This window comes from Triturus cristatus, chromosome 10, assembly GCF_964204655.1.
Source record: "Triturus cristatus chromosome 10, aTriCri1.1, whole genome shotgun sequence".
NCBI lineage: Eukaryota > Metazoa > Chordata > Amphibia > Caudata > Salamandridae > Triturus > Triturus cristatus.
The window spans coordinates 88267282-88292618 of NC_140593.1; the positions used below are offsets into that span (position 1 = coordinate 88267282).

At 45.1% G+C, this 25337-nt stretch overlaps 1 protein-coding gene and 2 long non-coding RNA genes across 3 annotated transcripts in view; 2 read left to right on the top strand and 1 right to left on the bottom strand.

Moving 5' to 3' along the window:
* The window catches only part of LOC146788898 (uncharacterized), a 157834-nt gene that overhangs the window by 62387 nt on the left and 70110 nt on the right, over positions 1 to 25337 (top strand). The window lies entirely within an intron of this gene.
* On the top strand, positions 4597 to 5765 carry LOC146788899 (uncharacterized). The gene is made up of 4 exons (XR_014969721.1): positions 4597 to 4660; positions 4749 to 4787; positions 4867 to 4955; positions 5390 to 5765. It is a non-coding gene; the product is annotated as an uncharacterized LOC146788899 (long non-coding RNA).
* The window catches only part of LOC146788900 (receptor activity-modifying protein 1-like), an 80859-nt gene continuing 80038 nt past the window's right edge, over positions 24517 to 25337 (bottom strand). The window contains exon 3 of the mRNA XM_085629956.1: positions 24517 to 24887. Within this exon, the coding sequence (XP_085486082.1) occupies positions 24614 to 24887 (274 nt within the window). The 3' untranslated portion in view covers positions 24517 to 24613. The remainder of the gene's footprint in view (positions 24888 to 25337) is intronic.

Sequence of the window (25337 nt, forward strand, 5' to 3'; positions counted from 1 at the left end):
ATAGGGCGTCCAGGGGGGTGTTCAGTGTCCTTGTGGATTTTAGGTAAGGTGTAAATAACTGGTATCCGAGGGGCCTTAGCATTCAAAAACTGGTATTCGAGTTTAGAAAGGTACCCTTCGTCTAGGCCCGATTTGGTGGTTTGCTGGATCATTTGTCTGAGTTCATTAGTGGGGTTAGTAGGTAGTCTACAGTAGTGATCTGTATTCCCTAGCTGTCTTAATATTTCGTTTTTGTAGGTAATGGTGTCCTGGAGTACTATCCCTCCCCCTTTATCAGCAGGTTTGATGACTATCGTGTTGTTATTCTTAAGAGTCTGAAGTGCTGATTTTTCTGCCAGTGAAATATTGTAAGGTATATAGTGGTGTTCTTTGGCCAGTTGTGTCAGGTCATTTAACACCAATTTTTCAAAGGTGGGGATCTCCGGTGGGACCATATTGGCAGAGGGGGAGAAAGTGGAAGGAGGCCTCAAAGGAGTATTGGGTGCCTTAGGTAAAAAAGGATTTAGCAGGAAATAGCTGTGTAATCTCAGTTTGCGAAAAAATCTCAAGACTTCTGTTTGTAGGTCGAGGAAATTAGTTTTGGTGATGGGTACGAATGACAAACCCTTGCTAAGTATCGATAATTCTGGATCAACCAAGTGGTGTTCAGTGAGATTGAATATAGGGAGTGAGAGATTGGTGAGGGAGATAGTGGTGTCCGTGTGCTCAGATTGGTCTACCAGCGGTAGTAATTGCGTCGGGTTTGCCGTTCGCCTGGTTGGTTTTGCCAGTGGGCACGTTTCAGACCCCCTCTCCTTGGTGGTTCGTGCTGGCCACGTCCTAAAAAAGAGGTGGAAGGTTGTGGATTAACTGGTGTTCTATTGGTATTGCTGGTCCCTTCGCCTGGGTCTGAGCTATCAGAGGATTCTACAGAAGTGTCAGAGAATCCCACTAAAGTTTGTCCTCGGTTGAAACGTCCCCAGGGGCGGTTATTGCGTTGGTTATTATAGGATCGGTTAGCGTAGAAATCTTTGGTGAGATAGGGATAAGTACGTTCAGTGGAATAGCTCTTAATATCCTTCTTTACTTTGGTAGATTTCTTATTCTGTTCTATTCTATAGAATTCTTCCACTGTTTTTTGAACTTGTTCCAACAGCCGCTTACTGTCAGGAATCGTGTCGTTGCTTGTTATTTGTCGTTCAATATCTGTTATCTCTTCAAATAGTTTTTTAAGTTCCTCTGTGGCTATGTCAATACCTAGGACCATCCAGTGCCTAGAGCACGTTGTGCTAATGTAGCTAAAATTTGTGATATATTTGGGAATGTCGGTGAAAATTCCAGGTATGTTCCTGACTTGGAGGCCTGCAGGGATGATATCAGCTTTTAAATACTCAGTGAGCATTCGTATCATAAGTTGTAGCCTGACTGTTTTCTTTTTCGTTTTCTCTAATTGTTCTGGTAATGTGGAGCCTGTTTCTTGAGGAGCATTGGCGGAGTCAGAAAAGAGGGAAGGACCTTCTAAAATCTTTTTAATGTATTCATCGGTGTATAAAGGTGCGTGATCTGACATGACACGAAGTGATGCGAGGGAAAAGGGGAAACAGTTAAGGATATGGTAGTCGGTAGGGAAGGGAAGTGGCCCACTCTCTATACAAGAAGGGGAATAGGACTATAAGCCCTTGCAATCCGGCGATTGCGCTTACTATATCAAAGGAGGAACAAGGGCACCCAAAGGAAATAGACAGGGACCTTGGGTAGATACGTATTACAGGAAACAGTGGTCCCTGAAACCAAACGATAGAGCAGAAAATGAATATAGTCAAAATTGAAACTATATTTTAGCCAGTGTCCAGCCGGGCATGGCAACTTTAATAAGTAGAAATTCTTGACAGTGAACAGGGAAATGTAAGTAGAATTCGGTGGGACACAAGCCTGTATCCTCTGACTTACATACCGAGTAAACAGAAAATGACAAAACACATTCAGGCAATTACAGTGATGTTTCTGTGACAGATAATGAATAGCGAAACATCTGATATTCAGACTGCCACCTTCACACTATATTACATACAGCAATATTTATGGTGTAGGGTGGGCAACAGAGTCGACGGCGTTTCGATCCTTATGGGAAAGATACAGGATCATCATCAGGACTAAATTAGTTAAATTGCCCTTATTTGGAATGCCTGAGTAAACATTAGACATAAGGCAAACGTACAACCAACATAAATGTGGAAAAAACATAATAAAGGGGAGGGAAGGGAAAAAAAATGGAAAATAATAATCAATCAGTTGGTGATTACAATAAAAACAATACATTTCGCATCAACCAGGTACTGCGTCAGATCAGGTGCTCATTCAGGTGTGCATTCTTATGTAAAAGTGACATCGCAAGTGGTTGTTTTATGGCGACTAATGTCTAAACAGAAATATGAAAGATAGGCGATTTCAAAGGTTACGTTAGAAATTTGTTAAATTAAAAAAGACATTTAGGACAGCCGTGGTTCGATAGTCACTAGATGCGCGGTACGATGTGGACCCGTGAGGCGTACGAGGACGTTAAGTGAAGAGGGGTGGTGGGGAACGAAGGTGAAGAGGGGATAAGTGAATAGGGAATAACCTCATGTTGCCATGGAGGCAACGAAAAAGATGGCGAATCACGGAAAGGTACCGTTGAGATAAGGGTACGAGTTTACGGTAGGACAGTGCCTGTGAAATAATAGAAAAACATAAGAAGGGCGAAGTGTGGAAGTGAATGCGTAGGGCGTGCAGCGAATGAAGGGCTTACCTACGGACATTTGTTCCGGGAGGAAGGACACGGATAGGTCTAATGAAGGAAAGTGAAAGCAATAAATATGGGTCCAAGTATGAGCAGCGGGACATCTGGATCGTGAGTGCTTGGTGGGAGGGCTTACCTCAGTCAACTTGCAGAAATGGGTTCCGTGGCCATGCAGTGTGAACGGACGATGCCGGATCAACTGTGGGGGCAGAAAGGTGAAACTGCCTAAAGTAGGTGTTTCAGGTCATGTGAGAAGTCACATGGTGTGGCAGGTCATGTGGGTGGTCACATGGTGTCATGTGACCAAGGAACAACGCCGTGCGAGTGAAGGCAATTGTTGGTAGAACCAAGGCGCCATGTTGGGAGGGTAATAAAATAGTGAAAAAAGTGGCCGGCGATAGCGGGACGAGTGGAAAGAAAAGGAATTTCAGTGAGAAAATGAATAATAAACGCAAAACGCAATATACAAGGAATTTACAGTCTGTACATACATATAGATGAAACATGAGAATTATGTGGAACAATGATCATCAGACAACCAGTGATGGGTAACGATTGACATTAGTCATGGAGCCTGGTGTAGAACCCACGGGGGTGTGAACAAGAGTGGGTATTAAATCATTGTTCAGAAAATGAATCCAAAAAAGTTCATAGTAATGAGGTCCAGTCCTCAAGGCGATTCAGCCCACTGTGTATGCTTCCTGTTTTGAGAATCCATTTCAATTCCTCTTTGTTTAACAGTTGGGCGAGATCGGCGCCCCTGGGTGGGATCTTCACTACAGAGATTACTGTCCAGCGTATTTCATTCTCAGAGTGGCCCTTGGCCTCAAAATGTTCGACCAATGGAGCGTTCGGAGTTTTGCATCTTAATCTGCTTCTATGTTGGCAGATTCGTACCCGAATTTTTTGTGTGGTCTGACCTATGTAGATCATATCGCAGGGACAAAAGATAGCATAAATCACATTACAGGTGTTACAATTACTGAATTGTGTGAGTGGTTTACGTATATTACCATATACAAATTCCTTGCAGTCATTGGTGAAACCACATACTGAACAATTGCCACATTTATTATGACCAGTCAAAGAGGGTAACGACCAATGGTCATGAAGGGTACCAGTGTTTGTGGTGCTGGGTCGGGTACGAATCTGCCAACATAGAAGCAGATTAAGATGCAAAACTCCGAACGCTCCATTGGTCGAACATTTTGAGGCCAAGGGCCACTCTGAGAATGAAATACGCTGGACAGTAATCTCTGTAGTGAAGATCCCACCCAGGGGCGCCGATCTCGCCCAACTGTTAAACAAAGAGGAATTGAAATGGATTCTCAAAACAGGAAGCATACACAGTGGGCTGAATCGCCTTGAGGACTGGACCTCATTACTATGAACTTTTTTGGATTCATTTTCTGAACAATGATTTAATACCCACTCTTGTTCACACCCCCGTGGGTTCTACACCAGGCTCCATGACTAATGTCAATCGTTACCCATCACTGGTTGTCTGATGATCATTGTTCCACATAATTCTCATGTTTCATCTATATGTATGTACAGACTGTAAATTCCTTGTATATTGCGTTTTGCGTTTATTATTCATTTTCTCACTGAAATTCCTTTTCTTTCCACTCGTCCCGCTATCGCCGGCCACTTTTTTCACTATTTTATTACCCTCCCAACATGGCGCCTTGGTTCTACCAACAATTGCCTTCACTCGCACGGCGTTGTTCCTTGGTCACATGACACCATGTGACCACCCACATGACCTGCCACACCATGTGACTTCTCACATGACCTGAAACACCTACTTTAGGCAGTTTCACCTTTCTGCCCCCACAGTTGATCCGGCATCGTCCGTTCACACTGCATGGCCACGGAACCCATTTCTGCAAGTTGACTGAGGTAAGCCCTCCCACCAAGCACTCACGATCCAGATGTCCCGCTGCTCATACTTGGACCCATATTTATTGCTTTCACTTTCCTTCATTAGACCTATCCGTGTCCTTCCTCCCGGAACAAATGTCCGTAGGTAAGCCCTTCATTCGCTGCACGCCCTACGCATTCACTTCCACACTTCGCCCTTCTTATGTTTTTCTATTATTTCACAGGCATTGTCCTACCGTAAACTCGTACCCTTATCTCAACGGTACCTTTCCGTGATTCGCCATCTTTTTCGTTGCCTCCATGGCAACATGAGGTTATTCCCTATTCACTTATCCCCTCTTCACCTTCGTTCCCCACCACCCCTCTTCACTTAACGTCCTCGTACGCCTCACGGGTCCACATCGTACCGCGCATCTAGTGACTATCGAACCACGGCTGTCCTAAATGTCTTTTTTAATTTAACAAATTTCTAACGTAACCTTTGAAATCGCCTATCTTTCATATTTCTGTTTAGACATTAGTCGCCATAAAACAACCACTTGCGATGTCACTTTTACATAAGAATGCACACCTGAATGAGCACCTGATCTGACGCAGTACCTGGTTGATGCGAAATGTATTGTTTTTATTGTAATCACCAACTGATTGATTATTATTTTCCATTTTTTTTCCCTTCCCTCCCCTTTATTATGTTTTTTCCACATTTATGTTGGTTGTACGTTTGCCTTATGTCTAATGTTTACTCAGGCATTCCAAATAAGGGCAATTTAACTAATTTAGTCCTGATGATGATCCTGTATCTTTCCCATAAGGATCGAAACGCCGTCGACTCTGTTGCCCACCCTACACCATAAATATTGCTGTATGTAATATAGTGTGAAGGTGGCAGTCTGAATATCAGATGTTTCGCTATTCATTATCTGTCACAGAAACATCACTGTAATTGCCTGAATGTGTTTTGTCATTTTCTGTTTACTCGGTATGTAAGTCAGAGGATACAGGCTTGTGTCCCACCGAATTCTACTTACATTTCCCTGTTCACTGTCAAGAATTTCTACTTATTAAAGTTGCCATGCCCGGCTGGACACTGGCTAAAATATAGTTTCAATTTTGACTATATTCATTTTCTGCTCTATCGTTTGGTTTCAGGGACCACTGTTTCCTGTAATACGTATCTACCCAAGGTCCCTGTCTATTTCCTTTGGGTGCCCTTGTTCCTCCTTTGATATAGTAAGCGCAATCGCCGGATTGCAAGGGCTTATAGTCCTATTCCCCTTCTTGTATAGAGAGTGGGCCACTTCCCTTCCCTACCGACTACCATATCCTTAACTGTTTCCCCTTTTCCCTCGCATCACTTCGTGTCATGTCAGATCACGCACCTTTATACACCGATGAATACATTAAAAAGATTTTAGAAGGTCCTTCCCTCTTTTCTGACTCCGCCAATGCTCCTCAAGAAACAGGCTCCACATTACCAGAACAATTAGAGAAAACGAAAAAGAAAACAGTCAGGCTACAACTTATGATACGAATGCTCACTGAGTATTTAAAAGCTGATATCATCCCTGCAGGCCTCCAAGTCAGGAACATACCTGGAATTTTCACCGACATTCCCAAATATATCACAAATTTTAGCTACATTAGCACAACGTGCTCTAGGCACTGGATGGTCCTAGGTATTGACATAGCCACAGAGGAACTTAAAAAACTATTTGAAGAGATAACAGATATTGAACGACAAATAACAAGCAACGACACGATTCCTGACAGTAAGCGGCTGTTGGAACAAGTTCAAAAAACAGTGGAAGAATTCTATAGAATAGAACAGAATAAGAAATCTACCAAAGTAAAGAAGGATATTAAGAGCTATTCCACTGAACGTACTTATCCCTATCTCACCAAAGATTTCTACGCTAACCGATCCTATAATAACCAACGCAATAACCGCCCCTGGGGACGTTTCAACCGAGGACAAACTTTAGTGGGATTCTCTGACACTTCTGTAGAATCCTCTGATAGCTCAGACCCAGGCGAAGGGACCAGCAATACCAATAGAACACCAGTTAATCCACAACCTTCCACCTCTTTTTTAGGACGTGGCCAGCACGAACCACCAAGGAGAGGGGGTCTGAAACGTGCCCACTGGCAAAACCAACCAGGCGAACGGCAAACCCGACGCAATTACTACCGCTGGTAGACCAATCTGAGCACACGGACACCACTATCTCCCTCACCAATCTCTCACTCCCTATATTCAATCTCACTGAACACCACTTGGTTGATCCAGAATTATCGATACTTAGCAAGGGTTTGTCATTCGTACCCATCACCAAAACTAATTTCCTCGACCTACAAACAGAAGTCTTGAGATTTTTTCGCAAACTGAGATTACACAGCTATTTCCTGCTAAATCCTTTTTTACCTAAGGCACCCAATACTCCTTTGAGGCCTCCTTCCACTTTCTCCCCCTCTGCCAATATGGTCCCACCGGAGATCCCCACCTTTGAAAAATTGGTGTTAAATGACCTGACACAACTGGCCAAAGAACACCACTATATACCTTACAATATTTCACTGGCAGAAAAATCAGCACTTCAGACTCTTAAGAATAACAACACGATAGTCATCAAACCTGCTGATAAAGGGGGAGGGATAGTACTCCAGGACACCATTACCTACAAAAACGAAATATTAAGACAGCTAGGGAATACAGATCACTACTGTAGACTACCTACTAACCCCACTAATGAACTCAGACAAATGATCCAGCAAACCACCAAATCGGGCCTAGACGAAGGGTACCTTTCTAAACTCGAATACCAGTTTTTGAATGCTAAGGCCCCTCGGATACCAGTTATTTACACCTTACCTAAAATCCACAAGGACACTGAACACCCCCCTGGACGCCCTATCGTCTCCGGTTGCGGCTCCATTCTAGAGCCATTAGGCTTGTATGTAGATTTTTTCATAAAGGAGTTCGTCCCATCTACACCATATTATGTCAGAGACAGCATGCAGATGATTACATTGGTCGAAAACCAGGGTTTTGATCCCTCTACAGATACACTCTGCACTCTCGATGTGGAGTCTCTTTACACTAACATCCCCCAACGAGAGGCTTTGCTCGTCATTGAAGAAACTTTAGAGACACGCATCAGACCACACGCAGTTCCAACTATTTTTATTTTACAACTTCTTGAGATCTGCCTGACCAGGAATTTCTTTTTGTTTGACGGGCATTTCTATCAGCAGACTAAAGGAACATCGATGGGGGCAGTTTTTGCCCCGAATCTGGCGATCCTTTACATGAATGCTCTGGAGACGAACTGTATACTGGTCCCACTCAATCCTTTTTTCTCTGCCCTGTCACACTGGAAAAGATACATAGACGATATTTTCCTTATTTGGCATGACACCCAGGCAATGCTCGGAAATTTCCTTCATTGGCTGAACAACAACTGTGGTGGTTTGAAATTTACACTCACACATAACAAAATTTCCATTCCTTTTCTTGACCTCAATATAATTCACAGAGACGGGATTCTGGTGACTAGCCTGTTCAGAAAACCAACTGAGCGCAATACTCTGTTGAAATACAACAGTAACCATCCGAGAGCTCTTAGAGACTCCCTTCCCTATTCTCAGTATCTCCGCATCAGACGCAATTGCACTCTTAAGGAGGATTATTTCAGGGAAGCCAAAGTACTAAGCAACAAACTGACCTCCAGAGGCTACCCCAAAAGACTGATCCGGAATTCCCTCAAAAGAGCCTGGTACTGTCCCAGGGACACTCTCTTGGAACCCAAAAACAAGAAATCAGAGAATCGCATAGTATGCGTGACAACTTTTTCCCTCTCCTCACACAAACTACGGAAAAGCATTCTAAAACATTGGAGCGTAGTCAATGCTGGAATACTGAACCTAGAGAAACCTCTCTTTGCCTTTAAGAAAAACAAAAACATTAAGGACCACTTGGTCAGAGCAGCTCTTCCCAGCACCACAAACACTGGTACCCTTCATGACCATTGGTCGTTACCCTCTTTGACTGGTCATAATAAATGTGGCAATTGTTCAGTATGTGGTTTCACCAATGACTGCAAGGAATTTGTATATGGTAATATACGTAAACCACTCACACAATTCAGTAATTGTAACACCTGTAATGTGATTTATGCTATCTTTTGTCCCTGCGATATGATCTACATAGGTCAGACCACACAAAAAATTCGGGTACGAATCTGCCAACATAGAAGCAGATTAAGATGCAAAACTCCGAACGCTCCATTGGTCGAACATTTTGAGGCCAAGGGCCACTCTGAGAATGAAATACGCTGGACAGTAATCTCTGTAGTGAAGATCCCACCCAGGGGCGCCGATCTCGCCCAACTGTTAAACAAAGAGGAATTGAAATGGATTCTCAAAACAGGAAGCATACACAGTGGGCTGAATCGCCTTGAGGACTGGACCTCATTACTATGAACTTTTTTGGATTCATTTTCTGAACAATGATTTAATACCCACTCTTGTTCACACCCCCGTGGGTTCTACACCAGGCTCCATGACTAATGTCAATCGTTACCCATCACTGGTTGTCTGATGATCATTGTTCCACATAATTCTCATGTTTCATCTATATGTATGTACAGACTGTAAATTCCTTGTATATTGCGTTTTGCGTTTATTATTCATTTTCTCACTGAAATTCCTTTTCTTTCCACTCGTCCCGCTATCGCCGGCCACTTTTTTCACTATTTTATTACCCTCCCAACATGGCGCCTTGGTTCTACCAACAATTGCCTTCACTCGCACGGCGTTGTTCCTTGGTCACATGACACCATGTGACCACCCACATGACCTGCCACACCATGTGACTTCTCACATGACCTGAAACACCTACTTTAGGCAGTTTCACCTTTCTGCCCCCACAGTTGATCCGGCATCGTCCGTTCACACTGCATGGCCACGGAACCCATTTCTGCAAGTTGACTGAGGTAAGCCCTCCCACCAAGCACTCACGATCCAGATGTCCCGCTGCTCATACTTGGACCCATATTTATTGCTTTCACTTTCCTTCATTAGACCTATCCGTGTCCTTCCTCCCGGAACAAATGTCCGTAGGTAAGCCCTTCATTCGCTGCACGCCCTACGCATTCACTTCCACACTTCGCCCTTCTTATGTTTTTCTATTATTTCACAGGCATTGTCCTACCGTAAACTCGTACCCTTATCTCAACGGTACCTTTCCGTGATTCGCCATCTTTTTCGTTGCCTCCATGGCAACATGAGGTTATTCCCTATTCACTTATCCCCTCTTCACCTTCGTTCCCCACCACCCCTCTTCACTTAACGTCCTCGTACGCCTCACGGGTCCACATCGTACCGCGCATCTAGTGACTATCGAACCACGGCTGTCCTAAATGTCTTTTTTAATTTAACAAATTTCTAACGTAACCTTTGAAATCGCCTATCTTTCATATTTCTGTTTAGACATTAGTCGCCATAAAACAACCACTTGCGATGTCACTTTTACATAAGAATGCACACCTGAATGAGCACCTGATCTGACGCAGTACCTGGTTGATGCGAAATGTATTGTTTTTATTGTAATCACCAACTGATTGATTATTATTTTCCATTTTTTTTCCCTTCCCTCCCCTTTATTATGTTTTTTCCACATTTATGTTGGTTGTACGTTTGCCTTATGTCTAATGTTTACTCAGGCATTCCAAATAAGGGCAATTTAACTAATTTAGTCCTGATGATGATCCTGTATCTTTCCCATAAGGATCGAAACGCCGTCGACTCTGTTGCCCACCCTACACCATAAATATTGCTGTATGTAATATAGTGTGAAGGTGGCAGTCTGAATATCAGATGTTTCGCTATTCATTATCTGTCACAGAAACATCACTGTAATTGCCTGAATGTGTTTTGTCATTTTCTGTTTACTCGGTATGTAAGTCAGAGGATACAGGCTTGTGTCCCACCGAATTCTACTTACATTTCCCTGTTCACTGTCAAGAATTTCTACTTATTAAAGTTGCCATGCCCGGCTGGACACTGGCTAAAATATAGTTTCAATTTTGACTATATTCATTTTCTGCTCTATCGTTTGGTTTCAGGGACCACTGTTTCCTGTAATACGTATCAAAGTTGGCCAAGTCACACTACTACTGAAAAAAACAGGCCTTGACTCCAAGGAACTGAATAACTTCCGACCCGTCTCTAATCTCCCCTCCTATCAAAAATCCTTGAAAAATGCGTCCTCCAACAACTGACTCAGCACATGGATAGCATCAACCTTTCTTGACCCCCTCCAATCAGGTTTCAGAAAAGGCTATAGCACCGAGACCGCGATCCTTAACATCACAGACGACATCCACAAATCCCTCGATACTGACCAACTTCTCATCAAGGCTTTACAAGAAATGGTAGGAGTTGATGAGGTGGTCCTCCGCTGGTCCTCCGCTGGTTTTCCTCCTTCTTACATAGCCGCTCACAAAGGATAAAAAAAAAACTTTTCCTACGACCTACACCCCGTCAACAGGGGCGTCCCCCAAGGTTCAGTACTCTCACCCCAACTGTTCAACATATACATGGAACCCCTTACCACCCTACTCAAAAATACCAACATCCCTTTCCACCGCTATGCAGATGACACCCAGATCTATCTAAAAAAGGTCCTCCATTGATGACATTCACAGACTAAATGTCACTCCAAAAGAAATCCAACATTGGCTGTCGCAACCGAAATACTCCTCATCTCCAACAAAGAAGAGAACCCTCACATCTCAGAATGGCTAAAAGCTTTGGATGCTCTTAACGACAATCACACTCTGACCCACTCCACTAAATCATTAGGAATCACCCTAGACTCAAAACTAGACATGGCAAAACACATCAAGAACTCCGCAAAGAGTGCCTTCGTCAACCTGAAGCTACTTAACAAAATAAAACCATTCATCCCAACCAACGACCTCAAACAAGCCACCCAATCACTGGTGCTATCCAGACTTGACTATGGGAATGCCATCCTCACTGGTACAACAAAATCTCACCTAGCTCCCCTCAAAACTACTCTCAGCGCAGCAGCTAGAATGGTCACTGGAATCAGGAAATACGACCACATCTCACCAGCACTCAGAGAACTAAAATGGCTCCCAATCGAACTGCGTGCCAGTTTCAGAACTGCCTGCCTCACACACAAAGCCCTGCACACTGGAAAACCTGAGTATTTGGCTGCTAAACTCAAAAGGGCTGGTCAGACAAGGAACCTCAGGAGCTCCAGCACCCTACTACTCATCCCTATGAAAACACGCAAACAAAAAACTGCCGCACGGTCCTTCGCCGGAAACGCACCCAAAATCTGGAACGCCATCCCAGTCGGTATCAGGACTATCTCGTCCTTCCAAAAATTCAAAAAACACCTAAAAGTCCTTTTCCTCAACTGCTCCCTCCCGAATGGATAGCCGCCATCTAAACGCAAGTCTCTGCTCGTAAATTATACTATTCCTTAGGTTAGAGCGCCCCCTACAGCATGTCGATCTAATGACTTGCGTTGTAAAGGTATCACGTTCTAACAACGCGGTCATTGTAACGACCGTGTTGTAAAGGAACGCGATGTAATAGCATGCGTTGTAACATGCTATATTTAACTCAACACTGGCACCTCTTAGGGGCATCCTACATGTAACAGCATGTTTCAGCCAAGGCTTCAAGAAATTTGATGACATCACCCCATTCTAATGGAACTCCATAGGCTCCCTTTGTTGGCCCACACTATCTTCAAAACCAGCTTCATAATTTACAAAGCCATCATGTCCAACACCCAGTTTATCTTCCAGACAATCTCACTATTTCTGGTGGTGGTGGTGGTGGCACACCCTCAGCTAGAACACCATCAGAGTGCAGATTAAGGAGTATAAAAAAGGATAAACAAGACAGCAGGGCTTTTTAATCTATGCACCCAGGATGTGGAACAACATTTCTGTATCCATCAGGACTGCACCAAATTTGGAAAGAGTTAAAAAACTCACCTCTTTAAAGAACCCTACATCACAATACATTAAATGTCCCCAACCCAGCCATCTCTTCTATCAATCATTGGCTTCAGTTATTCATCTTTCAATATGTGCTCCATTTGCCAGCATAAAGTAACGTCCCCCCAACCAAATTCCCATCTCTGAATAAACATTTCCATAATTACCACCACCAATGATTGGAACATAAAACATCGGAAAATGAATTGCCAACTTGAACTGAATTTCCATAGGCTTCAGTGACCATCTAACTTCCCTTCTAAGGGCCATAAAATGCCTCCCACTCTTAAACTGTATTTAGTGTTTCGTAGCAGATGCAATCATCGTTTTCCTTAAGATGTGTGGCTGCTGTGAGGTTCAAAGAAAATCAGGTGGTTCTTGTTCAGTCAGCAGGGTCCATCTTTCTCATCCTGTGTTTTCCTCCTCAGCTGCAACTGATGTGTGTCATTTCCACTCTCTGTCAAAAGTCTGGGTGGCAGTGTCCATTTGGGTTTTGATGCCTACCAAGCCTCTTCCTACTTCCATCAATGTTGTACTTCCCCTCGATTGGAGTCCGCAGGTTTCCCGTCAGTGTGTAAAAGCCCTTTTTTTCTTAAAGGTGGATTGTTGGGGTTCCTGAAGCAGTATGATACTATCACTGTGGGACACTATGGGGCACTTGCATCGGACTTTTTCAGCAGTGATTCCTTTTGGGAGAAGGAAGTAATTTTGACATGGATCTCAGTCATAAAGAAATCCCCTTTGGGCAACCTAATTCACCAAAACACATACATTCATACACATAATCATATCACCAGAACATAATACCACCACCATCGAAGGCCAACACTTTTTTGACTGAGGTCTACTTGGTGCCCTACTCCTTTGGTGGTAAAGGGGCTCCTCTCATTCTTTTTGAGATATGACATGGATGTCTGGCCAGCAGTCTTAGGCCCTTCTCAATTTATTCTCACTATTCCTACTTCTTCTCCTTCATTAAGATTCAAGTCGAACCTTGCCATAGTCCCGTATACCATTTTCTTCCCCTTCATTTTTGATGTTGCATTCCTGATTTTGCCACATCTAGAGCAATTTACCAGATCTTCGTATCTCCTTGTGTCAGTTGCTCATGAATACTAAATCAGCTTTGCATGTGATGGAAAATGGCATCTCCCACGGTGCTGCCTCCCATCCTGTGCACTGCTTGTGGTTCAAAAGATTGCTCTAAGTCATCAGGTTTTCAGCTCACCTGGTGGTGCAGAAAGCACAGTTGGCTTTCAAGTTCCTCTTCGTCTGGGCTCCTGTGATCCCTCTGGGCCAAGCCAGTTCTGGGCTGCCTCTTCCCCTTGCCATTCTCCATGGCCCTCACACTTACTGGAGGCTGCGTTCCTTCACACAACCAGCTCAGCTCCCACTACCACCACTGCATGTTTCTATCTCCTAGGCGCTGCTTCAATTCTACCCGATTTGTGTATCATGGCTCCAGGCATATTATGCTAGGCCTAGTTCCCCAGTCAAGCCCGTGGCCATAGCCACCTCTGTGTGACCCCAGGCAGATAAGAAGGGCATCTCTTCTTCAGTGTTCTACCTAGAGCGCTGTTCCTCATGTGTTGCATCTATTCCTTGCTGCTTACTGCTCGTGCTGTGCTTCTGAAAAACTTCAAATTACAGATAGGTTCCAGGGTCGGATTGGTAAGGTGGGCACTCGGGAAATGGCCGAACGGCCGGTAGCTGAGTTCCAGCTGTGGGCTGCTTTTTGGGGCTGCCTGTGCTGTTAGGATGCCGCCAGCGGCCCAATGGGTGCCTGAGTGGCCTTTCTAGAGGCAGATAAGTGGAGGTATCACTCCCTTTCTCTCACAGGGCTGGCCCATTAATGTATGCTGATTGAGCGGGGGCAGGGAGCCTGAGGAGAAGTGGTCTCATTTGCATTCATGTGTGGCTGAGCAGTGTGGACTAATCTGCATTTTTTCTATCTAAGTGAAGTTAATAAAACATGCCCCCCACCCCTTTCTTTTCATAAAACTTTCCTGAAGCAGTGTTTTGAGGAAAGGCAATACGCAAATGTGGGCCACTTTTCTTTGGTGTGCCCGGGCTGCTTTTAGATCCCAATCCAACCCTGGGTATACCAGGGAGTTCATCTCATCCCCGACTAGGGGCAGTGGAAAACAAATCTGTCATCCTTCATATCTAGGCCACACCCCCTTGACTGTCCAGGCCGCACCCCCTTAGGCTCAAGTTCAAACCAGAATGCATTCTAAATGATATGATGTGCAGGTAACTTCAATACAGTTTTTAAAGATTTTTTGCCTTTACCGAAATGGCCAGAACCTAATTGCAATTATAAGATTCTCTATTCAATTTAAACCCTAATTTGGTATTTTTCCACTAGCAAAATGAGCCCTTCATGGTGCGAGCATAATAAGATGTTTGAGCAAAACTTGGTAAATTGTTAATGAAAAGTCCTTTTTTAAAAAAAAAAAAAAACAAGGATATGTGTTAGAGATATATAATAACAAATTGTTATTGTTACTTAATTTTTTGTATTGATATTGTAGAAAAGCATCAATTTAATTATCCTGAAAATTGTTCTCATCATCTAATGGTTGAGAAACCCACTGACTGACTTGGGCCATCAGATGACAAAAAATACATTTGATACGGCATTTAATATTACAGTTTTGTAAAAAGTATAGCAAGCTGCATTTCATGAACAGCCTTTGAAAAAGGTGTTATGTGTTCTTGAATTCCTGTCCATAATTGTACTTTATTTGCCTACGTCTCTCTCAACTTGATTATATTAAAGTATTTTAACTGATTGTAATAGATCATATTTATGAATTTTATGATGAAACAGGTATCACTTTCATTTCTCTTTATGCATATTTCCTATATTCAAGTACTTTTATGGCCCTAATAAATGTTGCATCATGAGAATCCAGTACAGACTTACTCATCATGGTTTAAAGACTTTAGATAATGTAGAAATGATGTGTAGAGGATTTGAATTAAGCTCCCTAGGGGATCGCTAGTGTAATTATCACAGATTTTACCCTGCAACCTAATTTTTCGATGAGATTTGTTTTCTGAAACTAGAGCCCCTGGAAAAGGGCATACTATAGCCTTATAGCCCGCCGTAGCGGGCTATACCGGCTATTAAAGGCCCGCTACAGCGTTAAAGGCCCGAGCCGAAGGCGAGGGACTTTAACAAAAGCAGCGGGACTTTAATAGCGGTATAGCCCTGCTACGAAAGGCTATAAGGCTATTAGAACATTCTACCACTAGAGGGCAGAATGTTCTAACAAATTAAACAAAGGCTTCTCGAAGCTCGAGGGGATTTAAATTACCTCGCGCTTTGAGAGGCTTTTGTAAAACATTGGAATGTTGCTCTGCGGGCCTTTACCGGCCCGTAGAAGCATGGAGCACTCCATTGTCTACAATGGAGTGCTCCACATTCCAATGTTCTAATATAGAGAAGAGACATGGCCAGCACACTTATAAAAAGTATAATCAGAAACACAGGCAGTTATATGTTCAGCATCTATAGATGCGCTAGAGGATCCTAAACCGGGTAATTAGACTAAGGGAAGGAGCGCCTGGTAAAGGGCTCCCGAATCGCTCTGCACACATTGTTTTAACCTACTGCTTTTGCATTGTATCAAGTCTAACTGATGCCCATTGCATGAAACACCAGTCCTAACTGTTTTAATTCGCCGTTCTTAACTCGCCGCATTTGATTTTATAATCACTCACTGTTCACTGTATCCCACACGTGCACCAGGTCTGCGTCTTCCACAGTCCACCACGGATTGTTCCGGTTGAGTGGAGGGAAGGTCAACGCAGACCGGAAGTGCCTCATTGCAACTGGAACGGTTAGCGGTCTAGTTGCCAGAGCACCTACATAAAGCCCGATGCACGCCTCGACGCGCAGCAGATGCGCGCTGCGGGCACGCTTCTGGCGCGCCGAAGGTGCGCCAAAGGCAAGCCCATCTGCGCCCGTCCACACCAGATCGGGCCCAGGGCCAGGAACTCTTGTTCCTACTCCCACAGCCCCCCTACACTACTCCAGGGAAAAACTACTCCAATTAATGCAGGCCCCAAAGATATTATGCTCTCACTCAGTTTCCATTGAGAAACTGCAAAACAACGGCACCCATTGCCCATACGAACTTTCATCAATAGGAATCCAACACCCAGCAGGGAATCCATTTAGCATGGCCCTGCTGAACTGCAAATCTCTACCTAAACACTCCCTGGAAATCTCCATTCTCCTACAGGACACAAAATGTGACGTTCTGTTTCTTACAGAGACCTGGCTTTCTCCAAGCTCTGACCCAGACGTTGTGCAGGCTCTCGCCCCGGGATACTTGATTCAACGCCTTGACAGAACAAGTGGCAAGGGTGGTGGAATAGCAATCATTTACAAAGAACACCTAACTTGTCGCATCCTGGACAGCCCCCTTCTAGATTGTGAAAACGCCCACTTCACCATTGAAATCTCCCCGTCTAGATCTTTTTCTGGCATCCTCCTATACCGCCCCCCGGGAGCACTGGGACAATTCTGCAGCTCGCTACTGGCAACTGTACTTTCCCTGGCCAGTACCTCACCCAACTTTAGTCTTCTTGGAGACTTAAATTTGCACTTTGACAACCCACTGGACAAAGTAGCTGCCGAATTAGCACTTGACCTCGCAGCCTACCAACTCCACCTTAAGATCCATCAAGCTACACACATGAAAGGTCATCTCCTAGACCCTATTTTTTCAAACATAACAGAACTTAAAGGAATGGAACCTATCCCCGTCCCCTGGTCAGATCATTTTTTAATACCATTCATCTGGCACCTACTCACTGAGGGCCCCCACACGCCAGCCGCACACACCCTAGAACGGCCCAGGCCCAAACTGGATATAGAGGACTGGACGCGCGAACTAGAATTAACCAAACCCACATATGATCCTGACCCCTCAGTAGCAGATAAGAAATTCTCCTCATGGGTCGAGAACACACTGGAGATAGTACTGCCCAGAAAGATCTTATAAAAAAAAAGTGGGACGAACAAATGTAATGTAATGTAATGTAATGGGGTTTTTATAAAGCGCAGGTTACACTCCAGGGAGCATCTTTGCGCTGTAGAGAAGAATCAGCTCCTGATGATGATCCATGCGGAGGGTAATTAAACTAGATTCCTGCACTCCCATTCAGGGAGAGCAAAAATCCAAGTCTTGAGGGCCTTTCTGAAGGTCGCTTCTGTAGAGATTTGACGGAGGGAGGAGGGAAGAAGGTTCCAGGCCTTGGACCCAAGTACTGCCAGAGATTTTCCTCCTTTAGTCTTGAGTCTGAACTTAGGGATGATAAGAAGATTGGCCGTTTGGGACCTAAGGCATCGCGTGGGGTTGTAATGTTTGAACAGTTTTAGTATGTAGTTGGGTCCCTTTCCATTGAAAGCCCTAAAGGTGATCAATAGAATTTTAAAGAGCACCCTTTTGTTAATGGGCGGCCAGTGTAGGAGGTTCATTGCTGCCGTAGCTGAGGTCCTCTTTTTCCACCCTAGTACTAGTCTGGCAGCCGCATGCTGTACCATTTGTAATTTATGGCGGACTTCTTTGTTAGTCCCTGCATATAGGCTATTACAATAGTCGATGCGGGAGGTGATGAGGGCTACTGCGACCGTTTTCCTTGCGGAAAGGGGAATTAGGTCGTAGAATTTCCTGAGTCCTTTAATGATTCCGAAGCAGGTCCCTGCTACGGTTGTGGCTTGCTGTTTAAAACTCAGGGCGGGGTCAAATTTGATCCCTAGGTTACGGACTGAGGAGGCAGTGCTAGGGGGAGCAATGGCATCATCAGGCCACCATACTGAGGGATTGAAGAAATTATCCTTGCCAAAGGGAAGGATTTCTGTTTTCCCAGTATTGCACTTGAGATGATTCAAGTTCATCCATCTGAACGTGGCGGTAAGGCAGCTTTGGAGCCTTCTTTCGGCTTCTTGGGTACCATTTTCCAGTATCAGAATGAGCTGAGTATCATCTGCATATGCAATGGTGTCTATGCCAAAGGATGAGATAAGATGGATTAGCGGGGCCATGTATATATTGAAAAGTGTAGGACTTAAGCAGGATCCTTGAGGGACTCCAGATCCTACTAACTTTTCCTCTGATCTGTACTGTCCTAAGACCACAACTTGTCTCCTATTTGCGAGAAAGCTCTTTATCCAGTTCAATGCGGTTCCAACAATTCCTGCCGCGGCTAGACGGTCTAATAGAATGGCATGGGACACCGTATCAAACGCCGCGGACAGGTCTAATAGAACCAGGACTGCTTTCTTTCCCTGATCCAATGCTCCACGGAGGGTTTCGGAGGAAAAGATCAGGGCTGATTCTGTGGAGTGTTGGGCTCTAAAACCTGCTTGGTTGGGATGCCAGATGTTATTGTTTTCCATGAAGGCAGTAAGTTGTTTGTTAACAGCTTTCTCTGTAAGTTTACATAAAGCTGGGAGTAGGGAGATCGGACGGAGGTTTGTAAGGGTAGCAGGGTCCGGTAGTGCTTTTTTTTGCAGGGGTTTGACTGCTGTGAGTTTCCATTCCTCAGGGACCAGACCTTGGGTGAGTGAAGAGTTTATGATGCTATTGATGAATGGATTAACAACCACTATTAGTGAATGAAGCACTAGCGGAGGGCAGGGATCAAAGGGAGATCCGGATGTAAGTTTAAGGATTTCTGTCTGTGTTTCTTCTTTGCTTACCGGTTGAAAGGAAGCAAAGGTATTGATTTTTAGTCCGGAGTTGATGACCTTGTTCTCCTCATTACAGTGGGGTTGTGGGAAATCTTTGGTCAAGGTTAAGATTTTTCCCTCAAAGTAGTCTGCAATAGTGTTGCAGAGACTCTGTGAGGGGGGGATGTCTTTCTGCGTAGTCTTAGGGTTAATGAAAGCGTTAACAATATTGAAAATTTCTTTTTGTTTGTTCTTGCTATTAATAATGGCATCCTTGTAGTATTCCCTTTTGGCCGTTTTAATCGACCTGTGGTATTGCCGACGGGCGATTTTATACAAATCTTGGTCATACTCTGTGTAGTTGAGTCGCCACTTTCGTTCAAGAGCCCTAACTTTCCGTTGTTCCTCTTTTAGAGTGAGAGAGAACCACGGGGCGATAGGTCTCTGTTTTCTCTTGGTCCTCAAACAGGGAAGGATGGACTCCTGGCCCTTTATGAGTGAGTTGATCCATTCCTTAAAGGCCTGGCTGTCTTTGTCGGGGGCTCCCGACAGAGTCGGTCTAGATGTGTCAGCTTTTATCAGGAAATCTGGTTGTCCTATCAGATCTTTCCAACGGGGTCCTTTCATGTTGGACCCTGGGTGGTCGTTGGTTTTCTTAGTCCGAGAATGAGATGTTACGGGGAATTCGAACGGAATATAGCTGTGGTCTGTCCAAGTTAGTATTTGCGGGGTATCTACCTTAAGTGTTTCAATATTGGAGCAGATGCAGTCAAGTATATGTCCCGCCTTGTGAGTGGCGGAGGTGGTAAGAGTTTTCAGACCGAGTACATTCATGGTATCGGTGAAGCAGATTGTAGCCTGGTCCGAGTGGGCGTCTAGATGTATATTAGCGTCTCCCAAGATGGTGAAATTGGCTGATTTGAGGACTAAGTGGCCTATAGCTTCACCGATACTATCAATGAAGTCAGTATGTGAGCCAGGTGGTCGATAGATCAGGGCCCCTGTAAAGGTGAAAGAGTCATGTATTTTTAGAGCAAAGCCAACATTTTCCGCCCCTTTGAGGTCAGGTATAAGGAAAGTTTGGCAATTCAAGGTGTCGCGATAGACAATAGCAATGCCTCCACCCCTCTGGCAAGGTCTATCCTCTCTAGAGATTAGATATCCTGGGGGTAAGGAGTTTGTTATGTCAGGGTTACTATTAGGTGTCAGCCAGGTTTCCGTCATAAAGAGACAGTCAAGTTCATTCTCCATTATGAGATCAAATATATGTGCGGCGTGCTTTCCCATAGACCTGACATTGATCAGTCCACATCGTAGGTTCCTAGCTTGTACGGGTGGCTGATTACTTGCTTTGAAGCCTAAACTGTAACTGCAGCACCTGCAGGTCCAAAAGCCAGACCAGGTGGTCAGGTCAAGGGATCTGGTGCAGGATGTTGGGTCTGGTTTGATTTTTAGTAGGGCTTCTCTTGAATAGATGATTTTTTGTGCAGGGGGGGTGGCACTGGGCACGGGCGAGGCGCTGACGGGCGCAGACGGGCTTGCCTTTGGCGCGCCTTCGGCGCGCCGGCGGCGCGCCCGCTGCGCGCGTCCGCTGCGCGACCGGAAGATGCACATGATTATAAGGGAGGTGGAAGGGTAGATGGAGGCGTGTCCACACTAAGGGGGCGTGGCCTGAGGGATCGAGCGGTGATGGCGTGCGAGGTGTGCGAAGCAGGTCCTGCAGCGGCGCCAAGAACCGCCACGAATCCCTGACAAAAGGCGAGCTTCAAATCCCCAATTAGTGCCCAGGAACAAGGTAAACAGTTTAAAATGCAATAATTTGTGACACTCAAAATTTAAAAAGCAACTAACTTACTCCCGGCTTCCGCCTCAGGAGGATACAGTTCTCTGACTGGTTTTGAGAGCGGAGACCTTAAGTAGTCTCGGTGGGGGGCGTGTCCACACTAAGGGGGCGTGGCCTGAGGGATCGAGCGGTGATGGCGTGCGAGGTGTGCGAAGCAGGTCCTACAGCGGCGCCAAGAACCGCCACGAATCCCTGACAAAAGGCGAGCTTCAAATCCCCAATTAGTGCCCAGGAACAAGGTAAACAGTTTAAAATGCAATAATTTGTGACACTCAAAGTTTAAAAAGCAACTAACTTACTCCCGGCTTCCGCCTCAGGAGGATGCAGTTCTCTGACTGGTTTTGAGAGCGGAGACCTTAAGTAGTCTCGGTGGGGGGCGTGTCCACACTAAGGGGGCGTGGCCTGAGGGATCGAGCGGTGATGGCGTGCGAGGTGTGCGAAGCAGGTCCTGCAGCGGCGCCAAGAACCGCCACGAATCCCTGACAAAAGGCGAGCTTCAAATCCCCAATTAGTGCCCAGGAACAAGGTAAACAGTTTAAAATGCAATAATTTGTGACACTCAAAATTTAAAAAGCAACTAACTTACTCCCGGCTTCCGCCTCAGGAGGATACAGTTCTCTGACTGGTTTTGAGAGCGGAGACCTTAAGTAGTCTCGATGGGGGGCGTGTCCACACTAAGGGGGCGTGGCCTGAGGGATCGAGCGGTGATGGCGTGCGAGGTGTGCGAAGCAGGTCCTGCAGCGGCGCCAAGAACCGCCACGAATCCCTGACAAAAGGCGAGCTTCAAATCCCCAATTAGTGCCCAGGAACAAGGTAAACAGTTTAAAATGCAATAATTTGTGACACTCAAAGTTTAAAAAGCAACTAACTTACTCCCGGCTTCCGCCTCAGGAGGATGCAGTTCTCTGCAAATCCCCCTGGTTCACTCCGGAACTCCATAAACTAAAACAACAATGCAAGAGATTAGAAAGAGCATGGAGGAATGACTTTGCCAGCAATAAAAAAAACGAATATAGATCATCCATTGCATCCTATAAAGCAGCTCTAAAAACAACACAGGCTGCCTTCTACGAAGAAAAAATTCGATCCTCCTCTAACTCCTCCAGGGAAACATTTCTCATAGTCAAAAAACTCCTGAAAGTTCCTGACCCATCCCCAGCCCCTGACTCTTCCGGCCATCGATGCGATGAATTGGCAGAATTCTTCTCCACCAAAATTCAAAATATCCTAAAACACCTCCCACCTAACAACCATGATCACTACCTAGAGCCCCACAAACCTGAACCTCAGAATAATACCCATTGTTTAGAATCATTCACCCCTCTCACAGAGGAACTATTTCCCCCCATATTAGAATTGATCAAGAGCGGCTCCCCGCTCGACCCGGCACCACTTAACATCTTGAAGTCAGCTACACCTACCATCAACTCCCCCATTATTAATTTAATCAATGCCTCCCTAACAAGGGGCACCGTTCCCCTGGACTGGAAAAAGGCCATGGTAGAGGCACTACTAAAAAAAAAACATTGAGATCCCACTGAGATGGGCAACTACCGTCCCATCTCCTTACTACCGGGAATCAGTAAGGTGACAGAAAAATTCGTCAATCACCAACTCTCTGCTCACCTCGAGTCCGGTGGACTACTCCAGACTTCCCAGACGGGTTTCCGCCCTGGTCAGGGCACCGAAACCGCACTGATAGCAGTTGTGGAGGAGGCGAGAAAGATTCTTGACTCGGGAGGATCCGCAGCCGTTATCCTCCTGGACCTAAGTGCAGCCTTTGACACGGTGAACCACTCCACCCTGGTACACCGTCTCAACAAAGCAGGAGTGACAGGCATGGCCTTATCCTGGCTGAAATCGTTCCTGGAAAAGAGAACCTTCCAGGTATTCAAAGGTAACACTCGATCCCAACCCATTTCGCTTCACTGTGGGGTCCCCCAGGGCTCGTCCCTGAGCCCTACACTTTTTGTTGTGTATATGTCCCCACTGGAGGAAATAGTAGCCCCTTTTGGAATTAAACTGGTTACCTATCCAGATGACACCTAACTAATCGTAACTTTGAATCAGGCGGATCAGTTCCCGGTGGACTTATGCTCCTGCGTCAAAGAAGTTACTAGCTGGATGAACAGATCACACCTTAAACTTAACAGCGAAAAAACAGAGCTTTTACTGCTGGACAACCAGTCAAACTTCATTCCCAAATCTATGTGGTCGACCTGTATGGGACCGGCGCCTCCCCCTAAAAAAGGGATAAAAAGCCTGGGCATCTGGCTCGACCAGGACCTCACTTTCCAAACCCAAGCAAGGAAAACCGCTGGTGTCTGCTACGGTCTGCTTCGAACTACACAAAAAATACTCCCCCTCTAACCTTGCCACTCAAGAAAGCTCCTAATTCAGGGGCTTATCCTCTCCAGACTGGACTACGGCAATGCCCTCTATCTGGGCGCCCCCAAAACAGTCATCTCTAAGCTTTAGGTAGTCCAGAATTTGGCAGCAAGACTTCTCACAGGCACTAAAAATTGGTGCTCGGCTAAGCCTGCCTTAAGATCACTCCATTGGCTCCCGATTCAGGAGAGAGTTAACTTCAAAGCCCTCTGCATCACGCATAAAATCTTCCAGGGCAAGGGTCCCCCCATCCTAAGAAACCTGATCAAACCATACAAAGCCAATAGAAAGCTACGCTCCGATGACCTTCACCTGGCCGACACCCCAAGAATCAAGAAAACTCGGACAGGGGGCCGCCTCTTTTCCTACAACGCCTCCAGGCTTTGGAATACCCTGCCTCTCACCATCCGCAGGGAAACCAACCTCCTTACATTCCGCAAACTTCTGAAAACCTGGCTTTTCCCGTAATTCCACCTGCTCTCTAGCCAACCCCGGAGCGCTGGGATGCCTCTGGGTAGCCATGCGCTATACAAATACCATTTCATTTCATTTCATTTAAAGTACTCACAGGGATATCTTTGTTTTATACACTTGATCCTTCACATGGGAAGTAGGACAATGGAGTTTTCTCTCTCTTTAACATGCTGATATACCCACGCGTTTTTCGTGGTGAAGTCATAGCCCATGAGGTCATCCAAGGGAGACTGTCTGCTATATACCAGGTGACTGCTTCATGCCTACATAGGAAATGCCTTATTTAAGGCACTCTGGACATTTGACTTATGTCTCTCACTGACTTGAAGTTCCAGGCTTGGAGCACATCAGTGTGCTGGCCTTGAATTCCTGATGCATACACCTTTGATCTTGGACAGCATTTCCTTTAAGAACCGTGAGCTATTATTTTAAGAGGTATTCTGTTATGTGATTTATTGTGTAAGAAAGGAGGCGTGTTATATTCTATTCTGTCCCACTGTAAGACCACAATAACAAAGTCTCAGGCATAATGATGTAACCTAACGTTTCATGAGGTCCATGTTCACTACATGCGGTCTGCTGTTCTTCCAAGTGAGAAGCGCAATGGCTGGGGCGATCAGACAAGTCGGTACAAGGGTCATGGCTATGATGTGGCCCATTGGTGGATCACTGAATGGAGCACTTGGAGAAGGGCAGGATGAAAAGAAGTCAATGTGGATCTGAAGGAAGAAGCGCTCCATCTCAGGATTGGGCCAGTAACAGTGCAGTTGAAGGGCGGCATATTCAGTACATTCGGAGAGATCGCTATAAATTCTGTGGGAATAAATGAGAGAGAGGAGATTGTCAGCAGGTATGAATCCCTCGGATGTCATGCTCCTTTACCATATTTTATTACTATTATTGCATACACTTTAATTATATCATCACTAAACTTTTGTAATGTAGTCCTGGCAGGTCTGCCCTGATAATCCTTTAAGCACCTGAAAGCCACATTCCATTTTGCAGCCAGACTCTTTTCATCCTTCCTCAAGAAAGTATGATCACATTCCATCACATTCCATATTTTTTGCTTGTAATTAGCTCCCAAAAGGAGAGAAGTATGTTCAAACAGGGCTGTCTCGTGTACAAAGCAATGGTCCCAACACTTCATCCTACCTCACTGACTTGCTCAAAATCTTTGGTAGTAAAAGAGATCTGGTCAGTAAGAATACACTACTCTCGAATTGCCCTCATTTCAGACCATCACATGCATAACATCATTCA